Here is a 24,094-nt window from a genome sequence, read left to right on the forward strand (position 1 = left end):
CCAAACACGTCCCAGCCAGCTACCCAAATAAAACCTAGCTTCCTAATAAATAATTATTGGCCATTCACAAGAAACCAAGCTGCACTAAGAAACCCCAATGCACAAAACAGAATGTTGCCAAACAATCAAGAACACAGCAACTTGAAGACCAATAAAAACAGACCTAGACTCCCAGCCAATCAGGATGAGGAAAAAAATCATTCAAATAAAGCAGAAAGCCAGCACCAAATTCAAACAAAAAACGGCTGCCAAGCCTGACACACAAGATTAAAAAGAACCCAATACACAAGCCTGGGGATGGCAGATGAGATTCTGCCGAAACGTCACTATAATAAAAGCACAAATATTAAGACGTGGGAAAATACCCGAAGAAACCTAAAAAACATACATATAAATACCCATGAAAACATAACACACACACACATATTAAAAAATATAAAAATTATACACACTCACACACACACACACACTAATAAAAAAAATGTTGCGGGCTGGAAATCTCCCACCACCTGCACCTTCCAAAGAGACAGAAGAGCCTTTAGATGCCAGGTGGAGGATTGAGAGATTTCAGATCTGTTGCAGAGGAAAACCTGAGGGGGGGAGGTGGCTCTTCCAGCCTCCCCTGGAGACAGGCAAGGAAAGGTGTCCCTGGGGGCACTTTGCTGCCAAACCCAGCCACAGCCAGTGATTATTTTGGGGGAGGGGGAGGGGGGAGGGGGGGGGAGGGAGGGAGGGAGGGAGGGAGGGAGGGGGGGGGGGGGGGGGGGGGGGGGGGGGGGGGGGGGGGGGGGGGGGGGGGGGGGGGGTGTTTTGGTTTGGTGGTTTTTTTTTTTGCTGGTGGGGGGGGGGGGGGGGGGGGGGGGGGGGGGGGGGGGGGGGGGGGGGGGGGGTGTTTTTTTGTTTTTTTTTTTTTGGGTTGTTGGGGGGGGGGGGGGGGGGGGGGGGGGGGGGGGGGGGGGGGGGGGGGGGGGGTGGGGGTTTTGGTTGGGTGGGGGGGGGGGGGGGGGGGGGGGGGGGGGGGGGGGGGGGGGGGGGGGGGGGGGGGGGGGGGGGGGGGGGGGGGGGGGGGGGGTTGGTGTTTGGGGGGGGGGGGGGGTTGGGGGTGGGGGTGTGAGAGAGAGAGAAAGCATCTCTCCCATTACCAGAAGGAGGTGAAACAAAACTCACTCTTTCACCGAGACCTACAAAACACCAATCTACCACATTCCAGGAGATCTTAAAAACCACCAAACACTCCCACTTGCAGTTCCAGTGCCTCCCAGCTCAGGTTCCTGATGCACACTCCCACACATGGCAGCGGCAACAACAGTCCCCTCCCCCAGCACCTGCTGTCAGCTCTCCCTATTAGTTCTCTAGCTTTGAATTGCTCCCAGCTCTCCCCCCCCCCCGCACCCACATGCAGGCAGGAAAGGGGGAGACAGAGTCATGCACAGCTCTCAGCTCTTCCAGCCCTTGGTGCCTCTCCCAACATCGAAGCCTCGGAAACGCAGGCAAAGCCACCACAGCGGTAGCGCCCTGAGTTGCTTGCTTCTCCACTACTTCCTCCTCCTCCAGCACCTCCTTCTCTGGGTAGGGAGATTCTTAACTAACCAAGCACGAGGGCAATTCAAAGCTAGAGAATTAATGGCGAGAGCTAACAGTGAACGCTGGGGGTGGGAACTGTTGTTGCCGCCGCCACTGCCATGTGTAGGAGATGGTTGGCGCGTGCATCTCAGGGACCTGACTCCGGGGTCCCTCAAAGGGCCGGGAGGCGAGAGAACTGCGTGGCCCAGATTAATTGCTTTTCGGGGCCATTTCTTCTGCGGCCCACCAAAAATTTTCCATGGCCCAACGGTTGACGACCGCTGATAGAAAGGATGAGAAAATAGAGAATATGATAAACCAGAAAGGATTACAGTGGAAAGTAAAGTATTTGTAATGAGAGAATTATATTATGAAATGGTTTCTAAGTGAACTGTCACAACTCGGGGATTACCTGTACCCTAGGATGCTCTGAGTCACACTGCTTGAGGCCTTTATCTTGAATTGGATTGGGAGAATGCTCTTCCATGGGCTGAACGTGAAAGTTCTGTTCTCACACAATTTGGGGAGGTTCCAGAGGACAAATGACAACACACTCCTCTCACACAACCTCCAGAGGACACATAAAAGCACACCTCCTTCTCTTCAGCCTCCACAGATAAGTTCAAATAGAAATGGAAAAATACATAGAAGAAATGACACAGAAAGCATCTAAGGAAAGAGACATTGACTCTTTCCTTCCTTGAAGCACCACAAGGCCAGATACTTTCCTTCTCCCTCTCAGAAGATGATATCTGATCAGTGGTTATTTAATAAAAACTAACTATAATCTCTCTTCTTGAACTCTCTGATTAGGGACCAGAAAACTCTTACCCAGAGAGACCACGTTCCTACGGTTTTCAAGCATGACTTCTGAATGCAGTGCTTTCTGGTCAGGATCCAGCTGAGACCATTCCTCCTCAGAGAAATACACAGCCACCTCTTTGAAGGACACAAGACCATTCTGGACAAGGAAAAAAGAACAGAACAGGAGGATTCGCAAGATCTTTTAATGTTCATCATTCATTTAGACAAGAGGATAGAAGGGGAACTCATCAATTTTGCAGACAAGACCAGATTGACAGGAATGCCAACACTCCAGAAGATAAGTTCGAGATACAGAAGGATCAACAGATCGGGTCCCATCTAACAAAACGAAATCAAACGCGAGAAATGTAAAGTTCTACACTTAGGAAACAAAAAACAAATGTATTGGCATAGAATAGGTGATACCTGGCTCAACAGTAGTAAGTGCAACAGGGATCTAGTGTCCTAGTGGACAACCACTTAAACATATCAGCACTATGCTACAGTTGCCCCCCAAAAACCCCAACAGAATCATAGGCTGCATTAAGAGGAATAGAATCAAGATGACATGAAGTGTTAGTAACACTTTATAATCCCTTGGTAAGGCCACACTTGGAATATTGCCTCGTTTTGGTTGCCAGATGTAAAAAAGATCTTGAGACTCTAGAAAGTGTGCATAGAAGAGCAACAAAAGTTATTAGTGGATTGGAGGGTAAAACGTATAAAGAACGGTTGCTGGAATTGGGTATCTCTAGTTTCATGAAAAGAAGGACTAGGGAGTAACATGATAGAAGTGTTCCAAGGAACAATGGATAAAAACAATTCAAGGAGAGAACCAAACTAAAAGTAAAAAGAAATTTCCTGACAGTGAGAACAATTAATCAGTGGAATGACTTGCCTCAGAAATTGTGGTTGCTCCAATACTGGAGCTGTTTATGACAAGCATATTCCCCTCTGAAAAAAAAATCTGAAAACTAGCCAGGGGTGCAGGGGTTGCCTAAGCATCCGCCGCTGTCCGCGCAGCGCCCCGGTGGGAATTAAATTGGCAACGCCCTCTTGAAGCTTTAGCAGAGTAAAGTAATCAAAAGTGATTTTTCAAGGTGAGTCTGCATGTTAATTTTATTGTTTGACAAAAAATAATAATAAAAAGCACCATGAGAATGCTCTCGGGGGGCAAAGGATTTCACATTTAAAAAATAAAACAAACAAAAACAACAAACAAACCCTGCTTAACAGACAGAAAAACAGCCACAATGCTTCACCTCTAATTGGACTTTCTCTTTGTTCCCTTTCCTTTGATCAGCATTGCTTCTCTATGCTTCTTTCTAGCTAGTTCAGCCGATAGCATAACTTTGAGTCTGGCCTGTCTTTTGGCTACAGTTGTCTTCCTCTTCAGTTCCACATTGGCCCTCTTTGCTTTTAAATCAAAAACAGCTGGAGGGGACCATGTTGCAGAAATGTGGACCAGTTGCAACCATCATTTTAATGAAGCATTCTTCTATGAAAGGTGCCATAACATTTTGCTGTTTTTTTAAGGTGCCACAAACTTAGGTGCCACACATGTTAAAGTGGGAAGCTCAGGCAGTGCAATATGCCTTATCTTTTATGATGATGTGTTGGGGCTGCAACTATTATTTGACCTTTAAAGTCACAGAAGAGGAAGTAATATCAACATTAAGTCTTGTTGGCCAAATCTTCGCTACAGGTATCCCACACAGCTACACAAAGAGCAGTGAAATCCAACTTCCTAAAGAGAAACCGCCTTCCCTCTGCCTTAAGAAATCTGTCACTTGAGCAAAGCAGCATTTCTTTCAGTTGCTTAGTAATCCGTGTAGATTGTCACCGGCCGCCTCCCTCAGGACAATGGAGGGTTGGCTAACAATAGCTGAACGGGGTCTTGTGTCGGCGCGGGTGCTGGCGTCCGCTGCGCTCGCGGCTCCGTCCGGATGGGTCGGGCTGGGCCCTGTGGGGCGTGTTTGGGGTCGGGTGGGGGCCCCTCCCGCGCTTTCAGGCGGGGGGGCTGGGCCACAAAGATGGCGCGGAAAGCTCTTTTCCTCCTGAGCCTTTGTATCTGCGCTCTGTAACTCCTGGGAAACTATAAGTTTTTCTTCTTCCACTCAGCCGAGCATTTTCGTTCCCGCGCTGCCTCCAAAAGACGCTTCCTTCGGGGCCAGGGGGTGGAGGAAATCACCTGAAGCTGGCTGCGTGCATGGGAAGAGGGAAAGTGGGGCAATATTGGCAGGAACAGGAAGCGAGCCTTGGCGCTTCTGTTGCTTTCGGCAACGAAGGGGGAAGAGTGGCTTCTCCGCCTGTTGTAGTTGGTCCTTACGAACAGAAAGATGCGTTGTCCTTTGCCAGCGTCCCCGCACCCGGCACGCAACACACACACACACACACACACAAAGCACGCAACCCCATTCGCACTCTAGTGAGTAACAAGCTGGTCAGGAGGACCGCATGGGAAGGGAGGGGCACAAAGCCTTCGGAGGCGCCGCAAAGAGCGGGAGAGAGCTCGCTCGAGCCCTGTTACAGCCAGCACGTGAGGCTCCCTCGCAGGCGGCGCCGGAGGCGTCTCGGCGCCTTTCCTCGAGGTGGTTCAAGCTGCAAGAAAGGAAAAGGGGAAGCGTGTAGCTCCCGCAATCCGGGCCGTTTGTGGGACAGTGAGCGAAGAAGCCAGATGCAAAAGGAGCCAGCCGCTGAACAGCTGTGCCCTCGCCTTCAGCAGGGAAGGTATGTAATCCTAATGATCCCCGCGGGATGCATGCATGGTGAGGAAAGGGATCCAGGCACAAAACCGCCGCTGCAATGCACCAGCCATTAGCTCTGGAGCTTTGGACGGCCCAACCCTGTGCTGTGTTCTGCTAGAAGTATCTCTTGCGTAGACGTGAGGAGTTGGACCGTAGTCCTGAGCTCGTCTCCATCACCCGGCTAGTTTTTATAGTACTGATCGGATCGATCGGAGGCGCGGAAAGGTCTGACGTAACAGAAAAGGATCGGGAGTTTATGGCAAAAATGAAAAAAAGTAGAAATCACTGTTCGGAAAAGAAATTCCGATTTTAGTCGGAAGAATATCATGCCAGTTATGAGGAGACTGGACAGCCATTTATCTGAAATGTTATAGGGCTTCCTGTCTGAGCAGAGGGTTGGACTAGAAGACCTCCAAGATCCCTACCAACTCTGTTATTCTGTTTCATTGTTCCCAAATTCCCCAAGCAAAGATATGCACTAAGTTAAATGGCTGTGGGTTACACAAGTCCTAATTGTAGGTGAGAAAATGGGCAAATCTGAAAATTGCTTTCACTGGAGAAATACTTGGGGAAGTTTTATGAAGTTCATTGACTCTGCAAAAACTTCCGTGCCTTTCAGCAAAGTAATCCCTATTCTGGATCAACTGATCTATCGCTCCGTCTATCATTCATTGATCTAGTAGTGTGAGCCACTGGCTGAAAGGAAGAAAACAAAGAAGAGAAAATTCCCTGGGAAAGTCATTTCTCAGCCTTTGGAAAGCGGGAATGTTTGATCTCCGAATCGAGGCATAAATCAGAGGATTGAAAATTACACTGCTCAAAAAAATAAAGGGAACACTTAAACAACACAATGTAACTCCAAGTCAATCATTCTTCTGTGAAATCAAACTGTCCACTTAGGCAGCAACACTGATTGACAATCAATTTCACATGCTGTTGTGCAAATGGAATAGACAACAGGTGGAAAGCATAGGCAATTAGCAAGACATCCCCAATAAAGGAGTGGTTCTGCAGGTGGTGACCACAGACCACTTCTCAGTTCCTATGCTTTCTGGCTGATGGTTTGGTCACTTTTGAATGCTGGCGGTGCTGTCACTCTAGTGGTAGCATGAGACAGAGTCGATAACCCACACAAACGACTCAGGTAATGCAGCTCATCCAGGATGGCACATCAATGCAAGCTGTGGCAAGAAGGTTTGCTGTATCTGTCAGCGTAGTGTCCAGAGCATGGAGGTGCTACCAGGAGACAGGTCAGTACATCAGGAGATGTGAAGGAGGCCATAGGAGGGCAACAACCCAGCATCAGGACTGCTACCTCCACCTTTGTGCAAGGAGGTACAGGAGGAGCACTGCCAGAGCCCACCAATGCCACGTTGCGCCACAGACTGTCCAGGAGTTGGGGGATGCTTTAGTCCAGGTGTTGGAGAAGATCCCTCAGGAGACCATCCACTACCTCATCAGGAGCATGCCCAGGCGTTGTAGGGAGGTCATACAGGCGCGTGGAGGCCACACACACTACTGAGCCTCATTTTGACTTGTTTTAAGGACATTACATCAAAGTTGGATCAGCCTGTAGTTTTTTTTAACACTTTAATTTTGAGTGTAACTCCAAATCCAGACCTCCATGGGTTGCTAAATTTGATTTCCATTGATCATTTTTGTGTGATTTTGTTGTCAGCACATTCAACTATGTAATGAACAAAGTATTCAATAAGAATATTTCATTCATTTCAGATCTAGGATGTCTTATTTTGTGTTCCCTTTATTTTTTTGAGCAATGTATTTTGTAACCCAAAGTACCGTGATTACATGCTCAACATGGCAATTCCTTTGGATTTTAAGAGTCTGCTTTATTTTAATACAATTTGCTTATTTTGAAGTACAGGTTATTTATGAGGGTGGGAAATGTTCTGTGGGGTGGGAAACGTTGAAAATAAACTTGATTTTCGGATCCGAGGTTTCCCTGAGAAGTTATCCCAAGGCATATCTCAAAATGAAAGGTAGAACTCAATTTAGTAGGAATACATAACTTTTGAAGCAGAGCTCGGATTTAAAAATTTAGCTCAATTTCATGTTCTGCGGGGTGGAAAATGTTAAAAATAAATTGATTTTCGGATCAGAGTGTTCCCTGAGGAGGTATCCCAAGGCATATCTCAAAATGGAAGACAGAACTCAATTTAGCAGGAATATATAACTTTTGAATCAGAGCTCGGATTTCAAAATTTAGCTCATTTTCATGTTCTTCGGGGTGGGATATGTTGAAAATCCACTTGATTTTCGGATCCGAGCTTTCCCTGAGGAGTTTTTAAAAATGGTCATGTGGCAATGTATTTGTTTTTCATTAACCTTGCACAATTCCGAGTAAAAGAATTACAAAAAAAAAAAAAAAGAGGGTCTCTAGCAGTTCCTGCCACTGTGATATGTTTATTCCTATTTCTTGAAGGACCTTTAAAAATTGGTTCTTGTAAATTCAAAGTTGGAGGAGTACCTAGCAGAACAAGATAACCAGAGAAAGCTATGCTGGCTGACAGCAACTTGAACCTGCTATTCTACTCTCCATGTTGTGGAAGAACCGAAAAATAATCCAGGCCAAACAAGTGGGGGGGACGGACAGAAAGAGAGAGCCCTCTACACACCCGCTTCACTTCCTAAAGAGAGAATAGAAATCTAATATCTTTTCCCTTTCTTACTTGATTTGGAGGTTCAACCGCTGTTTCATTTCCATCATAAAAACCAGAAAGCTTCCTTCTTTGTTTCTCTGTAAGGAATAAATAATTTCCAAATGCATAATTAACAAAATAGGAGGACGTATTCTAGAGAAGAGAAAACAGAGCAAAGATAAGACAGATTGGTAATCGGAGGATCTTCCATTACCTCCTGAGGTGTCCTGACTTTGATCTTCCCAAGGGATCCTCCTGAAAAATAGCTCCTGAGAGGGATTTGATGGATTCTTCTTTCCCTCAGGATCTCTGATCTCCACAGTGCAGCACTTCAAATAGGAGGAAGGAAGAAGCAGAATTAATATACATCACATGACATAAAGTGGTTTCTTATATTCAGAACACAACCTCAAAGCCTCCAATGTCCATCCGTGTGGCTGAATGAGAAAACAATGGAACAATGACCTACAAGAACTGGAGAATGTTGTCGTGTTATGAACATGGGAGAAGTTTGGGAAGGAGGGGTGAAGCATTCAAACACTTTCACTAATTATTCCTTTCCAAGCTCCCTAAAGTCTCTCACCTGCCGCTGCATTTGCTCCTTCTCCTCCTCTGCCTGGCTCAGGAGGAAGCCTTCCGCCAGGGCCACCACCTGTGAACTGGTCTCTGCTCCACACTCCCGCACCCAGCCCTCCATCTCTGGGGGCAGGAGAGCCAAGAGCCGCTCCAGAACCACCAGGTCCAGCATCTGGGCTTTGCTGTGCTTTCCTGGCCTCAGCCATCGCCTGCACAAGTCATGGAGTCGGCTGCAAAGTCCTCGGGGACCCTCAGCCTCCCAGTATTGGATGGAGCTCCAGGGCGGAACTTCTGAAGGGAGGATGGTTCCCTCCTGCAGGACCTTCTGCTCGGTTCTGGTCCAGCTCTCCCCATAGCTCCCAGGCTGAAGAGCCACGGGGCCATTTCTGCTCCCCTCTTTGGCCAAATGGGGGGTCTCCATCCTTCCTCTCATCAGCAGAGCAGCTCCAAAGAGTCCAGGGACTCTGGGGGGGTGGGGTGTCTCCAGGGGCTTCTTCCTTTACAGGACCGTTTCTGGACAGATCCCTGCTGGTCCTTCCTTTTTTGCTTCCCCCGCAGAGGAAATCCTGGCTTGCAAAGGCTGCCGAGGGCTGCGAGGTTCCGGATCTGGAAAGGAGAGAAAAACCGACGCCCAGGATCAGAAAGGGGTATTCAGCCCCTGGACCCCCTTCTCCCAACCTGCTCGCAGCCCCAAGAGGCTCCTCCCAGCGCAGGCCCAGGGCCCCCCGAGCATGGCCGGGAAGGAGGCAGCTGCAGAGGCCGTTCCTTCCGTTTCTCTCCCCCTCCAGAGGCAAGGATCGGGCCCTCGGAGAGCCCGGTGCGAGTTCTGCCTCCTCCTCCTCGCCCGGCTTTTCTCCTCTCCTGCCGGGCCTCCTCCAGGCCGACTCTTCCCCCTCCTTTGCATGCGGCTGGGGAGCATAGGACCCGGGGAGACACCACCCCCCCTAACCCGGAGCACGTCTGGCTGTTCCCCCGCCAGACTCTCCTGCAGCCCTTCCGCCTCCTGCGGCGCCTCAGGGGTTGAGGAGAGCAATCGCGGCGCCCTAGAGAGGCAAGGCTCAGTGATGTCACTTCCTTTGCCGCCGCCCCCTCTGGGAAGGCAGCCGTGACGTTCGCCCTCCAGCGGCCCAATGGGGAAGCGCCTGGAGTTCCCTTCCCTCGGCGGAGGGCGCCCCCTGGGGGATTCGGGACAAAGGGCCAGGAGGGAAGAAAGGGCGGGAAAGAGGAACCCAAATGCCTTGAAGGAGGTTTTCCTCTTTCTTCTGTGGCGTTTCTTGAGCGGTTTGATTATTTATTATCTATAAAGTGCCTCTCCACCCCCGCCTCTTTCATTAGGTCCGCTTCTATATTTATTTTTATAGGAGAGGAGAGAGAAATCTTCTTTGTGGAAAACCCTGAGATATTGAAAGATGCCACCATGTCTCCCCTCGTCTTTCTTTTCCTCCCTTCTGAAGCGTCATCGGTCTCCGGACAGAGTCTTCTTTGACTTCACCTGATGGAGTTGAGTTCGGCGCAGAGAGAGAAGCGGAGAAGGTGGGAGGGGGGGATCTTTTGTGGAGCTGGTAGGTCCAGTCTCCGTTCTGGAGCTCTTTCCTGAAGGCCACGCCTTCCTCCTCCACCCAGCTGTTCTTCAGCCACTAGACCTCCATCTCCACGGGGTAAAAGCCTGTCTGTGGTGGTGCAGAGGAGGATGGTGTTGGGGGAAGCGGGGTCCATCTTGGTGGGGGAGATGGAGCTGGTGGGCTTGGCTGGAGGAAAGGAGAAGGAGGTGCATGAGAGACACAGGAGGGCCCAAAACAGGAGACTAAGTTGGATACTTTAGATTCCACATGGGACTGACCGAGTCCAGAGCCCTGGCCACCCCGATTCCAGGACGTACCAAGGCTTTGCCAGGGCCATGCCAAGATCCTTGCTGAGGGGGGGATTTGGGGAAATGCAGAGGGACCCTCCCCCCTTCAGACCAGGCTCTGCCTGATGTCCTTCCAGCTGCTTCCGGGGAAGGAGATGGGGAGGGATCTGACTCCCAGATGGCAGCTTACGCGGGATGGGGGCAGCAGGGAGTGTGGAAGGAATGGGGGGGATCTTGAGGAAAGGGAAGGTGGGGGAAGATGGAGGCTGAGGATATCAGGTAGATCCCAGGATCACCACAAAGCCTTGGACAGGATCCCTCTTGATTGTTTTTAATAGCACTTAATTCTATAATGCTGAAGAACATTCAATTTGATATTTGTAATTTAAAGCAGGGATCTAATCTGGTTGCCATCCACACAAAGAATAAAACACATTTCACGTGTGGATTTTGTTTTTTTTCATAATAAGCCCATTTGCACCTGGGAACGTTAAAGATCTTTGTGGAATAGCTAAAAAAAGGCAGTGGCTTTACAAAGTGCAAATTGTGACTATTGGATTGAACAAGAAATGCAAATTCTGGACGAGAAAACATATTTCAGCCAGAAAATGAATACTTTTAATAGGTAAACAAACAGACTATCAGATAGCATGAATCATTTTTATGGCCCAACCCAAAATTAACCTAATTGTAGACAAAAATCTACTGATAAGAGTTTGTGGTTCCAATTTGACGAGATGGGAGTTGCTGGAGAGATTTTCATTCACTTCTGGATCCGCTAGTGAATCGCAAGATATTTCTTTTCTTTTTAACGACCCCCTCAGAGACACAACTTTTTCCTTCTGTCCATCCAGGAATTGACGGAGCCCTGGTGCCTGAAGTCCTAAGCCCGGTACAAGTCCTCAGCGGCAGGCGCCCCTATTCGCACTTTGGGCTCAAGCAGGAGATCCTATACCATTTCAGGATCTATTGACATTCCTACAGGATCTCTTTCAGAAAAGTGACTGTAAAGTCTCTTCTTTAAAAAGTCCAGTGATGAAGCAACCACAATGTCTGAAGGAAAGCTGTTCCTCTGGTTAATTGTCTTCACTGTAAGAAAGATTCTCGTTAATTTGAGGTTGCTTCTCTCCTTGATTATTTTACATGCATTGTTTCTTGTCCTGCTCTCTGGTGTTTTGGAATATAAATTGCCCCCCTCCTCTTTGTGGCAGCCTCTCAAGTATTAGAATACTGCTATCATGTCAATCGTAGTCCTTTTCTGTAGACTAGCCATCCCCAAATCCTGAAACGGTTCTTCGTATGTTTTAGCCTTCAGGCCTTTAATCATCTCAGTTGCTCTTCTTTGCACTTTCTCCAAAGTCTAAACATCTTTTTTTGTTTTTTCATTTTGTTGGATTCAACCTTGCCTCATTGGGATCAGAAAGGCACAATATATATACACATACAAATCTATAGAGAATATGGAGGTCAGTGGTTAGAATGAAGTACTACAGGCTAATTGCCGACAGCCAAGATTTCGATCCTGACCAGCTCATGGTTGATTCAGTCTTTCATCCTTCAGAGGTCGCAAAAATAAGCACACAGGAGTGGTATATAAGTCTAAGTGGAATTGCTATTGCTATGCAGTTTCTCCTGAGTGTGGATCCTTTTATGAGAAATAAGATGACCATTCTAAGCAAAACTCTTTCCACACTCCATGCAAACGGTTCCTCCCCTGTGTGGCTTCTTGTACGGTAATTAAGAGTGGATCTTTTTGTGGCTTCTAAGGTTACTGCCACGAGTAAATGTCTTTCCACACTCCATGCATTTAAATGGTTTCTCTCCTGTGTGGACCTTTTTATGATTTCTAAGGCCACTACTATGAGCAAAGGTCTTCCCACACTCCATGCATTTATACAGCTTCTCCCCTGTGTGGATCATCTTATGGGAAATAAGATTATGTTTTTGAGCAAAAGTCTTTCCACACTCCATGCATTTAAATGGTTTCTCTCCTGTGTGGATCTTTTTGTGCCTTTTAATATCACTGCCATGATTAAACGTCTTTTCCACACTCCATGCATTTATATGGTTTATCTCCTGTGTGGATCTTTTTGTGCCTTTTAAGATTACTGCCATTTGTAAATGTCTTTCCACACTCCATGCACTTATACGGCTTCTCCCCTCTCTGGATCCTTTCATGGATTCATGGATAGTAAATGTACTGCTACGAGCAAAGGTCTTTCCACAATCCATGCACTTATACGGCTTCTCCCCTGTGTGGATCCTTTCATGGATAGTAAATGTACTGCTACGAGCAAAGGTTTTTCCACACTCCATGCACTTATACAGTTTCTCCCCTGTGTGGATCCTTTCATGGATAGTAAGTGTACTGCTTTGAGCAAAGGTCTTTCCACACTCCATGCACTTATACGGCTTCTCCCCTGTGTGGATCCTTTCATGGATAGTAAATGTACTGCTACGAGCAAAGGTCTTTCCACACTCCATGCATTTATAGGGTTTCTCTCCTGTGTGGATCTTTTTGTGCCTTTTAAGATCACTGCTCCGAGCAAAGGTATTTCCACACTCCATGCATTTATATGGCTTCTCTCCTGTGTGGATCTTTTCATGAATTGTAAGTGTATTGCTATGAGCAAAGGTCTTTCCACACTCCATGCATTTATATGGCTTCTCCCCTGTGTGGATCTTCTTATGGGAAATAAGATTACCTCTTTGGGCAAAGGTCTTTCCACACTCCATGCACTTATACGGCTTCTCCCCTGTGTGGATCCTTTCATGGATAGTAAATGTACTGCTACGAGCAAAGGTCTTTCCACACTCCATGCATTTATAGGGTTTCTCTCCTGTGTGGATCTTTTTGTGCCTTTTAAGATCACTGCTCCGAGCAAAGGTATTTCCACACTCCATGCATTTATATGGCTTCCCTCCTGTGTGGATCTTTTCATGAATTGTAAGTGTATTGCTATGAGCAAAGTTCTTTCCACACTCCAGGCATTTAAATGGTTTCTCTCCTGTGTGGATCTTTTTGTGCCTTTTAAGATTACTGCCACGATTAAACGTCTTTCCACACTCCATGCATTTAAACGGCTTCTCTCCTGTGTGAATCTTTTTGTGAATACCAAGTTTACTGCTGAGAGCAAAGATCTTTCCACATTCCAGGCATTTAAATGGCTTTTCTCCAGTATGGATCTTTTTGTGAATTTCAAGTTTACTGCTGAGAGCAAAGGTCTTTCCACACTCCATGCATTTATATGGCTTCTCCCCTGTGTGGATCTTCTTATGGGAAATAAGATTACCTCTTTGGGCAAAGGTCTTTCCACACTCCATGCATTTATATAGTTTCTTCCCTGTGTGAATCCTTTTACGGATAGTAACTTGTCTGCTTGTTCTAAAACATTTTCCATATTCAAAACATTTATAAGGCTGCTCTTTTGCATCAACCACTTTTTGAGATGTAAGGAACTTATTCCCAAGAGAAAGAAAGAACATCCCATTGGAATTCTCTCCGTTGTGTCTTGTTATAGCATCTTCTCCTTTGTTTTGGGTTAAATAGTGTTCATTTACTTGTACTTTAGCTTTGATTAGCTTCACACTATTTCCAGGATATTTTTTACATATTTTCTTTTTTTGGACAAGAAAGTCTTGCATTGGAGCATCACTGGCAGATAAGCTTTCCTGAGTCCAATTCTTTGACTGGTTTCTCTCATGATTTTCTAATTCCATTTGAATTCCAAACTTCTCTGTTCCATCTTTAGCACTGATCACTTGGAACAGTTCACAGGAATCTTGATTCTCCTGCCTATTCTTGATTCTCCTGCCTTCAAAACAAAAGGGAAATGAAAATGATAACAATGTTGGAGAAAAAGTTCAAAGTGAATTTCCTCCTGAATTTCTCCGAAATTCCATTAGGTTGTATGCTTGCATGCCTACAGTGGTGTGATATAGACATAACAGATAACAGATAGTCAGAGTTGGAAGGGTCCTTGTAGGTCATGTAGCCCAACCCCCAGCCCAAGCGGGAGACCCTACACCATTTCTGACAAATGGCAGTCCAATCTCTTCTTGAAAGTCTCAAGTGATGGCGCTCCCACAACTTCCGACGGCAAGGTGTTCCATTGGTTGATTGTTCTCACTGTCAGAAAGCTTCTCCTTATTTCCAGGTTAAATCTCTCCTTGTTTAGTTTCCATCCATTATTCCTTGTCTGGCCTACAGGCGCTTTAGAAAATAGCTTGACCCCCTCCTTCTCTCTGTGGCAGCCCCTCAAGAATTGGAAGACTACTATCATGTCTCCCCTGGTCCTTCTCTTTACTAGACTAGCCAAGCCAAGTTCCTGTAACTGTTTTTTGTATGCTTTAGTCTCCAGTCCCCTAATCATCCTGGTTGCTCTTCTCTGTACTTTTCCTAGACTCTCAACATCTTTTTTATAATGAGGTGAACAAAACTGGATGCAGTACTCTAGATGTGATCTTACTAAGACTTTATAGAGTGGTATCAGTACCTCTCTTGATCTTGATTGTATCCCTCTGTTTATATAATTTAGGATTGCAATAGCTTTTTTGGTTGCTGATGCACACTGCTGGCTCATATTTCTCTGGTTGTCCACTAAGACTCCAAGATCCCTCTCACAGTTACTGCTATTGAGCTTGGTTTCACCCAGTCTATATGTATACTTTTGGTTTTTCTTGCCTAACCGTAGGATAGAGATAAATCCCTTGCTTGAAGCCTCCCATTGTCTTGAAAATGTTCTTCGCACTGAGACTGGAAAGGTTGGGATGCTTCAAGAATGGCTATTTCGCTTCCACAAAGTCTCATTGGCTTGAAAGGGCTCTTTGGCCAGATCTGGTGCAGGTGTCAGTTCACATAGAATGAAGGCCTAAAGTACTTTAGTGCAAGATCACACGAGACCAGTAGTACAAGATCTCAGGCTACTAATTTTGCATGATCTTGCACCGCAGTACTTTAGGCCTGTGTTCTTTTAAGAACTGAGGACTGCACGAGATCCAGAGCAAAAATCTTTGAAAATGAAGAGCCCTTCCTTCTCTTTGCAAAGTCTTTTGCCCTAGATCTCATGCAGGCCTTGGTAGCAGAGAACAGAAGCCTAAAGCACTGTAGTGTGAGATCATGTGAGATCAATAGTGCTAGATTTTCCATTACCAATCTCATGTATCTCTCACTACTTTAGACTTCTTTTTTCTGCAAATTCACTGAAGCAGGCAAAGGAAGGATGACTCAGCATATCATTGCAAGGTACCGTATATTTTGGACCATAAGATACACCTCAAATGAGAAAAAAAATAGCTTTTGCCCACTCGTTTTTGCCCTCCCTGGCATCCAGAAGCACTCTGCAGTCCAAAAATGGGCCTACCTTTGGCCTCTGGATGCCTCCGCCGGTCCTGCAGGAGGCCAAAAACAGGCCCATATTCGCTCTATAAGATGCACAGACATTTCCAGCCACTTTTGTTTTTCTGGGGGCGGGGGAGTGCATCTTATAGTCTGAAAAATATGATAAGTCCAGGCAGGGTGGGGTGGGGGAATAGGTAGGGCGAATGTTGCAGTGCCTTTGCTGTCATTCGTAAGCTTGAACGATGGCCGTGGTGCTGCAACATTCATAATTTTGGGACTGGGTCCCAGGACATGGGGTCTGGTCAAAACTTGGAATGGTCACTAAGTGAACAGTCATAACTTGGGGAGTACCTGTACCCTAGGATGCTCTGAGTCACATTGCCTGAGGCCTTTGTTCTTGAATTGGTCTGGGAGAATGCTTTTCCATGGCCTCAGCATGAAAGTTCTGTTCTCACACGATTTGGGGAAGTTTCAGAGGACAAATGACAACACACTCCTCTCACACGACCTCAAGAGGACACATAAAAAGACACCTCATTCTTTTCAGCCTCCACAGATAAGTTCCAATAGAAATGGAAAAATCCAGATAAGAAATGGTACAGAAAGAATCTAAGCAAAGAGACATTGACTCTTTCCTTCCTTGGAGCATGAGAAGGCCACATTCTTTTCTTCTCCTTCCCAGAGACAATATCTGATTACTTTTTTTTTAATTAAAAACCTAACTATAATTTCTCTTCTTGAACTCTGATTGGGGACTAGAAAACTCTTACCCAGAGAGACCACGTTCCTATGGTTTTCAAGCATGACTTCCGAATGCAGCGCTTTCTGGTCAAGATCCAGCTGAGACCATTCCTCCTCAGAGAAATACACAGCCACCTCCTCGAAGGACACAAGACCCTCCTGGACATGGAAAAAAACAGAACCGGAGGCTTTCCAAGATCTGTTCATCTTCATCATTGATTTAGACAAGAGGATAGAAGGGGAACTCATCAATTTTGCAGACAAGACCAAATTGACAGGAATACCAACATTCCAGAAGATAAGCTCAGATATACAGAAGGATCGACAGATTGGGCCCCATCTAACAAAATGAAATCAACAGTGAGAAATGTAAGGTTCTACGTTTAGGAAAGAAAAACCAAATGCACTGGCATAGAATAGCGGATACCTGGCTCAAGTGTAGTAAGTGCAACAGGTATTTCAGAGTTCTAGTAGACAACCACTTAAACATGAGTCAGTACTATGCTACAGTTGCCCCCCCTCCAACCTCCAATAGAATAATAGGCTACATTAAGATGGATAGAATCAAGAAGATAAGAAAGAGCAACAAAAATTATTAGTGGACTGGAGGTTAAAACATATAAACGGTTGCTGGAATTGGGGATGTCTAGTTTCATGAAAAGTAGGACTAGGGGACACATGATAGCAGAGTTCCAAGAAGCAATGGATGGAAACTATTCAAGGAAAGAAACAACCTATAAGTAAAGAAAAATTTCCTGACAGAGAGAACAATTAATCAGCCTTCCCTCCAAGAATTGTGGGTGCTCCAACACTGGTGGTGTTTATGAAGAAATTGGACAGCCATTTATCTGATATGTTATAGGGCTTCCTGTCTGAGCAGGGGGTTGGACTAGAAGACCTCCGAGATCTCTACCAATTCTGTTATTCCATTCCATTGTTCCCAAATTCCCAAAGCAGAGATATGCACTAAGTTAAATGGCTGTGTGTCACACAAGTCCTAATTTTAGGTGAGCAAATAGGCAAATTTTAGGTGAGCAAATTGCTTTGAGTGCAGAAATATTTGGGGAAGTTTTATCAACTTCATTGATTCTGCAAAACCTTCAGTGCCTTTCAGCAAAGTAATCCCACTTCTCTATCAACTGATCTATCGTTCTGTCTGAGCCATTGGCTGAAAGGAAGAAAAGAAAGAAGATAAAATTCCCTGGGAAAGTCATTTCTCAGCCATTGCAAAGGGGAAATGTTTGGTCTCCTAATTGAGGCACAAATCAGAGGATTGGAAATTATTTTGTAGCCCAAAGTACCGTGATTACATGCTCAACACAGCCACTCCCTTTGGATTTTAATAGTCTGCTTTGTTTTTTAATACAATTTATTTATTTTTGAACTATGGGTTATAAATAAGGCTATTTAAAAATGATAATGTGGCAATATGAGTATTTATTTATTGTTCATTAGCCTTGCACAATTCCAACTCAAGGAATTACCAAAAAATATATATATGGGTCTCTAACAGTTCCTGCCACTGTGGTACGTTTATTCCTATTTCTTGAAGGACCTTTAAAAAATTGGTTCTTGTAAACTCCAAGATGGAGGAGAACCTAGCAGAACAAGATAACCAGTGAAAACTATGCTGGCCGACAGCAACTTGAACCTGCTATTCTGCTCTCCATGTTGTGGAAAAACACAAAAATATTCCAGGCCAAACAAGGGGGGAATAGAAGGAAAGAGCCCTCTGCCCACCCGCTTCACTTCCTGAAGGGAGAATAGAAATCTAATAACTTTTCCCTTTCTTACTTGATTTGGAGGTTCAACCGCTGGTTGCTCTCCGTCATAAAAACCTGAAGATTTCATTCTTTGTTTCTCTGTAAGGAATAATTTCAAAATGCATAATTAGCAAAATAGGAGATGATTTAGTTTTAGTTTAGTTTACCTTATTGTCATTGTACCTCATACAATGAAATCAAGCACCATCTTCAGTGTACATCACGAGCATGAAAATAAACACAAACCCACATCCTTCGCACTCCACACATTGAACTGAAAACCCCCAACACTGCACCAACACTGCACTATATAGTAGAATTCAAAAGAGCTACTACCCTGGGATAGAAGCTATTTGTGCTTGTTTTTATTATTCTGTACTGTCTGCCAGATGGTAACAGTTCAAAAAAAAAAGGGTGCCCAGGATGAGATGGATCTTTGAGGATGTTTTGAACTTTCTTAAGGCAGTGGGAGCTATAAAGCTCTTCCAAAGAGGGGAGAGAGCAACCAGTGATCCTCTAGGCAATGACGTTAACCCTCTGGAGTGCTTTCCTATCTGCTTCTGTGCAATTGGCAAACCATACAGAGGTGCTTCACACTGGTATTTTATAGAAGAGAAGAGAGAGGGAAGGTAAGACAGATGGGGAATTGGAGGATCTTCCATTACCTCCTGAGGTGTCCTGACTTTGATCTTCCCAAGGGATCCTCCTGAAAAATAGCTCCTGAGGGGGACTTGATGGGTTCTTCTTTCCCTCAGGATCTCTGATCTCCACAGTGCAGCACTTCAAATAAGAGGAAGCAAAAAGCAGAATTAATGTACATCACAAGAAATAAAGTGGATTCTAATACTTGGAACACAACCTCAAAGCCCCCAATATCCATCCGTGTGGCTGAGTGAGAAAACAATGGAACAATGTCCCACCAGAACTGGAGAATTGCCATGAATTATCAACGTGGGAGAAGTTTGGGAAGGAGGGGTGAAGCATTCAAACACTTTCTCTATTTATTTCCTTCCGAGCTTCCTGAAGTCTCCCACCTGCCACTGGAGCTGCTCCTTCTGCTCCTCCGTCTGGCTCAGGAGGAAGCCTTCCGCCAGGGCCACCGCCTGGGAGCTGGTCTCTGCTCCACACTCCCGCACCCAGCCCTCCATCTCTGGGGGCAGGAGAGCCAGGAGCCGCTCCAGAACCACCAGGTCCAGCATCTGGGCTTTGCTGTGCTTTCCTGGCCTCAGCCATCGCCTGCACAAGTCATGGAGTCGGCTGCAAAGTCCTCGGGGACCCTCAGCCTCCCGATATTGGATGGAGCTCCAGGGCTGAACTTCTGAAGGGAGGATGGTTCCCTTCTGCAACACCTTCTGCCCGGTTCTGGTCCAGCTCACCCCACAGCTCCCAGGCTGAAGAGCCGCGGGGCCTTTTCCGCTCCCCTCCTTAGGCAAAGGGGGTGTCTCCATCCTTCCTCTCTCCAGCAGAGCAGCTCCAAAGGGCTCCAGGGACTCTGGGGGGTCTCCAGGGGACTCTTCCTTCACGGGACCATTTCTGGGGCCACAGGACAGATCCCTGCCAATCCTTCCACTCTCTTCCTTCTTTCCTTCCTTCCTTCCCCCCCAGAGGAAATCCTGGCTTGCAAAGGCTTCCGAGGGCTCTGAGGTTCTGGATCTGGATCTGGGAGGGAGAGAAAAACCGACGCCCAGGATCAGAACGGGGGATTCAGCCCCTGGACCCCCTACCCCCAACCTGCCTGCAGCCCCAAGCAGCTCCTCCCAGCGCAGGGCCCAGGGCCCCCAGAGCAAGGCTGGAAAGGAGGCAGCTGCAAAGGCCGCCCCGTCCCCGCTTCTCTCCCCCTCCGGAGACAGGATCGGGCCCTCGTAGAGCCCGGTGCGAGTTCTGCCTCCTCCTCCTCCTCACCCAGCTTCTCTCCTGTCCTGCTGAGCCTCCGCCAGACCCACCCTCCCCCCTCCTTCACATAGAGAAGGCGGCTGGGGAGCATGAGACCCGGGAAGAGCCCCCCTCACCCAGGGCACATCTGGAGGGCAGGCTCTCCACCTCCTCTGGCGCCCCAGGAGTTGAGGTCCTAGAGAGGCAAGGCTAAGTGATGTTTCTTCTTTCCCCACCCCCTCCTGAAAGGCAGCCATGCCGTTCACCCTCCAGTGGTCCAATGGGGAAGCGCCTGGAGTTCCCTTCACTCGGTGGAGTCTGCCACCTGGTAGATTTAGGACAAAGGGCCTGAATGGTGGAAAGGGCGGGAAAGAGGAGCGCATGAAAGGGGGAAGGGAGAGGGCAGATATGATGGGCTTCTGTGCTTCTTTCCCCCTTTTATATGAACCCAAATGCCTCGAAGGAGGTTTTCGTCTTTCTTCTGTGCCATTTCTAGAGCAGTTTGATTATTTCTTATCTATAAAGTGCAACTCCACCTCCGCCGCTTTCATTAGGTCCCTTCTATATTTATTTAGAGGAGAGAAGAGGAGAGAAGAGAGAAATCTTTGTGGATATGTGAGATATTAGAAGATACCACTATGTCTCCCCTCATCCTTCTTTTCCTTTCAGCAACTGTTTTTTAAAATATCTTTTAGCCTCCATCTTTGTTCCTCTTCTCTGCACTTTTTCTAGAGTCTCGAGATCTTAACTTATTTGTTTATTATACAAAACACAAAGAAAAATAGAAATAGGAAATTAAGGGAAGGAGAAAGAGGGGAAAAGAAAGTCTGAGATTGAGATACAAGAGAAAAAACGGGATAAAAGATGTTGACTTTCTTTTTAGCCCAGTGCAAGATTTTTTAAAAAAAACAAAAACATTCCAGCCTGACAATTCAATCTAATGGACAAAAGCATGTGGGCTGTTTGATATTTACCTCAGGATGTTCCTGGCTGTCTTCTCCGCTGCGATTGTTAAATACATTTATATTGATATAAAACTACAAGTTTGTGCGCTTCCTTTGGGCAGCAGCTGCGCGATTCCCCCACATCCAATCTCTTCCGTTGCACCTGCTAGTCGTGGGTTCCTATGCCCCGCACCCCGAAAGAGCTGCCTGCTCTCCAAGGCCCTTCGCACCTTTCCCGAGAGAGCTGAGGGGAGGATTCCCCCGGGAAAGGGGTGGGCGGGCTGGGAAGAGGATCCTGCTGGAGAAGGAGGGACCCCTGCAGATCTTCTCCGCCTCTTCCTGGCTTAGCTGAGGGTTTCCGCGGTTTCCCTTCGGATTGGGGGGTGTCTGTCTGTGACCCCCAAGTCTTCCCTGCCCCTCTCGCTTCTCCTCCAGCGCAGAAACTCTTCCCACTGCAGGAATCTTCACATGCGAAGTGAACGGGGGGCGGGCGGAGGAAGGGGGTCTCCCGGCCAGATGCTTCCAGCCCCAGAGGAGGAATCGGGGCTCTGAATTGAGGGGGGGACTTTGGAGTTGGGAAGGGCCAGAACGAGCGGAAGGACCAATGGCAATTCTCCCTGCGTGAGCGTCATCGGTCTCCGGGCAGAGTCCCTTGTGACTTCACCTGAAGGAGGAGAGGTCGTTTCCCGCGGAGAAACGGAGAAAGTGGGAGGGGGGTCCGATCTGTCTTGGGGGGGCTGCAGCTCAAGGGGGGAGGAGTTCGTGCTTTTGGTGTTTCCCCTCCCTCGCAAGGTTGTGATTTTCTCCTAGTTCTTTCTGACACCCCTCCCCAACACACACACACACACACACACACACACACACACAGAGTTTGTTTCTGCAACCCCTATCAGCCCGAAAAGGCACTTGGGTTCCCCTTCCTCAGCCTGAAGCTTTAGGTTCCTCCGAAGCGGGAATTGAGGAACTGGCCAGGATCCAGCAGGCAACAAGCCTGGATTCCTCACCAGGGCAGCTCAGGGACTGTCCTCCTCTGCTCCATGGCTGAGTCTCCAGGTGGGGCAGCCACAAGGTCCTCTGGCCCACTGGAAGTGGCAGAAGGGGCCCTTCCTGACAACTTGATTATAGGAGATCTCTGGTCCTTTTCTCCATCAGTTGAAGCAGATTGAAGAAGGTAGTCCTTGACTTATAACGGTTCATTTAGTGACTGTTCAAAGTTACTATGGCACTGAAAAAAGTGACTCTTCACCTAATATTCCTTCTTTTACAAATATTTTTATTGTTTTGAATGTTTTTTTAATACTTTCATGTATATCCCTGTTTTTAGCTTTGTTGTATGTGACCCAGAGTCACTTGTGAGATGGGTGGCTATATAAATTTGAGATATATAAAGATGGCGGCGCCAGTTGACGCCGAACCGGGTCAGCGCGCCCAGCTGATGCCGGAACCGGGCCGCGGCATCGAAAAGGTTGGGGATCCCTGTTTTACAAATATTTTTATTGTTTTGAAAGAGCCAGCCTCTCGGAGCACGCCGGTGTCTTTCCCTCTCTCTATGTATGAAAGAGCTCGCCTCGCTCGGAGCGTTTGGCGAAGCACATGAGTTTTGCAGTCGGAGAGGGAGGCGGCAGCGAAAAGGACGCGGCGGCAACGGCAGGATGCTGCAAGTCAGGACCTTGCAATGAAGCAGCCCGGGGGCACGTGCCACCTCCCTCCAGCCCACCTTGAGGATTTGCCTTTGTTGTTGGTATACTTGGCTTCAGGCGCTCCTGTGCCGCCTTCCTTTTCGAAGGTAAAGTGAATTATTTTAAAACCTCCGCTCATCCCGCCAGGGCGCAGAGCCGCACGGGCTGGGCAGAACCAGGAAACACCCGCGGCTTGCTTTCCCGGCTCTGCTCAGCTCGCACGGCCCTGATAGGATGAGCGGAGGTTTTAAAATAATTCACTTTACCATCGAAGGCAAAGGAAGGCGGCCACAGGAGCGCCTGAAGCCAAGTGTCTCCTCAGGGCTCCGGTTGCAGGGAGGAGTCCTGACTGGCTGCACGTGGCTGCGCCAAACGCCACGGCATTGCTGTAACGCCACGGCAGCAAGGGAGAAGGGAAATTAACGGTGGCGGAAGGTCTCCCGAACATCCAAGCTGTCGCCACCCGCCCACCCGAGGATGCAAGGGGGAGGAAATTAGTCACCCCAAAAGGCGGCCTAGCCGGTTTTTCGGGGGTCAAAAAAAAAATAAGGCCCGGCCTTATTATGTGAGAAACATGGTATTGCTCCTCTGCTGCTATGCCACTTTACTTCTTTCGGCTGTCTTGAAACGTTGGGAGGGGGGAATCTTGGAGGGGAAGAAGGCAGGAGGTGTTTTGCATTCCTTTGCTGGGTTAGCAAGGGGAGGGGGGATTCCTTTCTTTAACTTTCCATTTCTTCGCTAGCCTCTATCCCTTTCTGCGCAACTGCGAACTTTTATCAAAATATGTCAAGGTCAACTGACAGTAGCCTCATCATCACCTGGAGATGACCACATGATCATATTCAGAAGTTTTAATTGGAAGAATCATTTGATCTTTGAAGGGGGGGAACAATTCTATTCCTTTGTATATGTATTCTACCCGCCAATTTCTCAGTTTCGGAATTGGCTCTGTCGGTTCCACTTTATTTTCCAGTAAAAGAATAATTCTGCTCTACACCATGGAGTCTGAGTATTTCTTTCTTGGGATTTAGAGGTCTGACAGATAGTGATAGATGATAGTGTAGAAGATAGATAAATAGATAGATAGATAGATAGATAGATAGATAGATAGATAGATAGATAGATAGATAGATAGATAGATGATTGATAGATAGATAGATAAAGATAAATGATAGAATGATACAGTAAATGATAGACAGATAGCGATAGATGATAGATACTGTAAAAGATAGATAGATAGATAGATAGATAGATGATAGATAGATAGATAGATAGATGATAGATAGATAGATAGATAGGTAGGTGATTGATAGACAGATAAAGATAAATGATAGATTGATACTATAAATGATAGACAGATAGCGATAGATGATAGATACTGTAAAAAATAGATAGATAGAGATAGATCAAGATCGATAGATAGAAATAAATGATAGATAGATAGATAGATAGATAGATAGATAGAAAGAAAGAAAGAAAGAAAGAAAGAAAGAAAGAAAGAAAGAAAGAAAGAAAGAAAGAAAGAAAGAAAGAAAGAAAGAAAGAAAGAAAGAAA

General features: G+C 46.7%; 4 protein-coding genes across 4 annotated transcripts in view; all 4 read right to left on the reverse strand.

Moving 5' to 3' along the window:
- Positions 1–24,094, reverse strand: part of LOC113427630 (uncharacterized) — a 182,353-nt gene that overhangs the window by 6,105 nt on the left and 152,154 nt on the right. The gene's annotated exons all lie outside the window — the stretch shown is intronic.
- On the reverse strand, positions 2,545–9,541 carry LOC113430814 (zinc finger and SCAN domain-containing protein 12-like). Its single transcript, XM_087953547.1, has 4 exons — positions 8,358–9,541; positions 7,989–8,103; positions 7,805–7,872; positions 2,545–2,706 (listed from the first exon to the last, which is right to left on the reverse strand). The coding sequence occupies exons 1-4, from the start codon at positions 8,781–8,783 to the stop codon at positions 2,584–2,586; spliced, it is 732 nt and encodes a 243-aa protein (XP_087809673.1). The 5' UTR covers positions 8,784–9,541; the 3' UTR covers positions 2,545–2,583.
- The window catches only part of LOC113427353 (uncharacterized), a 256,359-nt gene continuing 243,974 nt past the window's right edge, over positions 11,710–24,094 (reverse strand). Inside the window, 3 exon segments of the mRNA XM_087953560.1 lie at positions 11,710–12,242; positions 12,244–12,381; positions 12,384–13,573. Coding sequence (XP_087809686.1) covers positions 11,937–12,242; positions 12,244–12,381; positions 12,384–13,573 — 1,634 coding nt within the window. The 3' untranslated portion in view covers positions 11,710–11,936.
- Positions 15,559–20,017, reverse strand: LOC148131799 (zinc finger protein 202-like). The gene is made up of 5 exons (XM_087958847.1): positions 19,079–20,017; positions 18,710–18,824; positions 18,076–18,143; positions 16,311–16,440; positions 15,559–15,590 (listed from the first exon to the last, which is right to left on the reverse strand). Exons 1-5 carry the CDS (start codon positions 19,490–19,492, stop codon positions 15,559–15,561), a joined length of 759 nt encoding a protein of 252 aa, XP_087814973.1. The 5' UTR covers positions 19,493–20,017.

Source organism: Notechis scutatus, chromosome 2 (assembly GCF_049901735.1).
Source record: "Notechis scutatus isolate UNSWTSFEM ecotype Mainland chromosome 2, rNotScu1.2, whole genome shotgun sequence".
Taxonomy (NCBI): Eukaryota; Metazoa; Chordata; class Lepidosauria; order Squamata; family Elapidae; genus Notechis; species Notechis scutatus.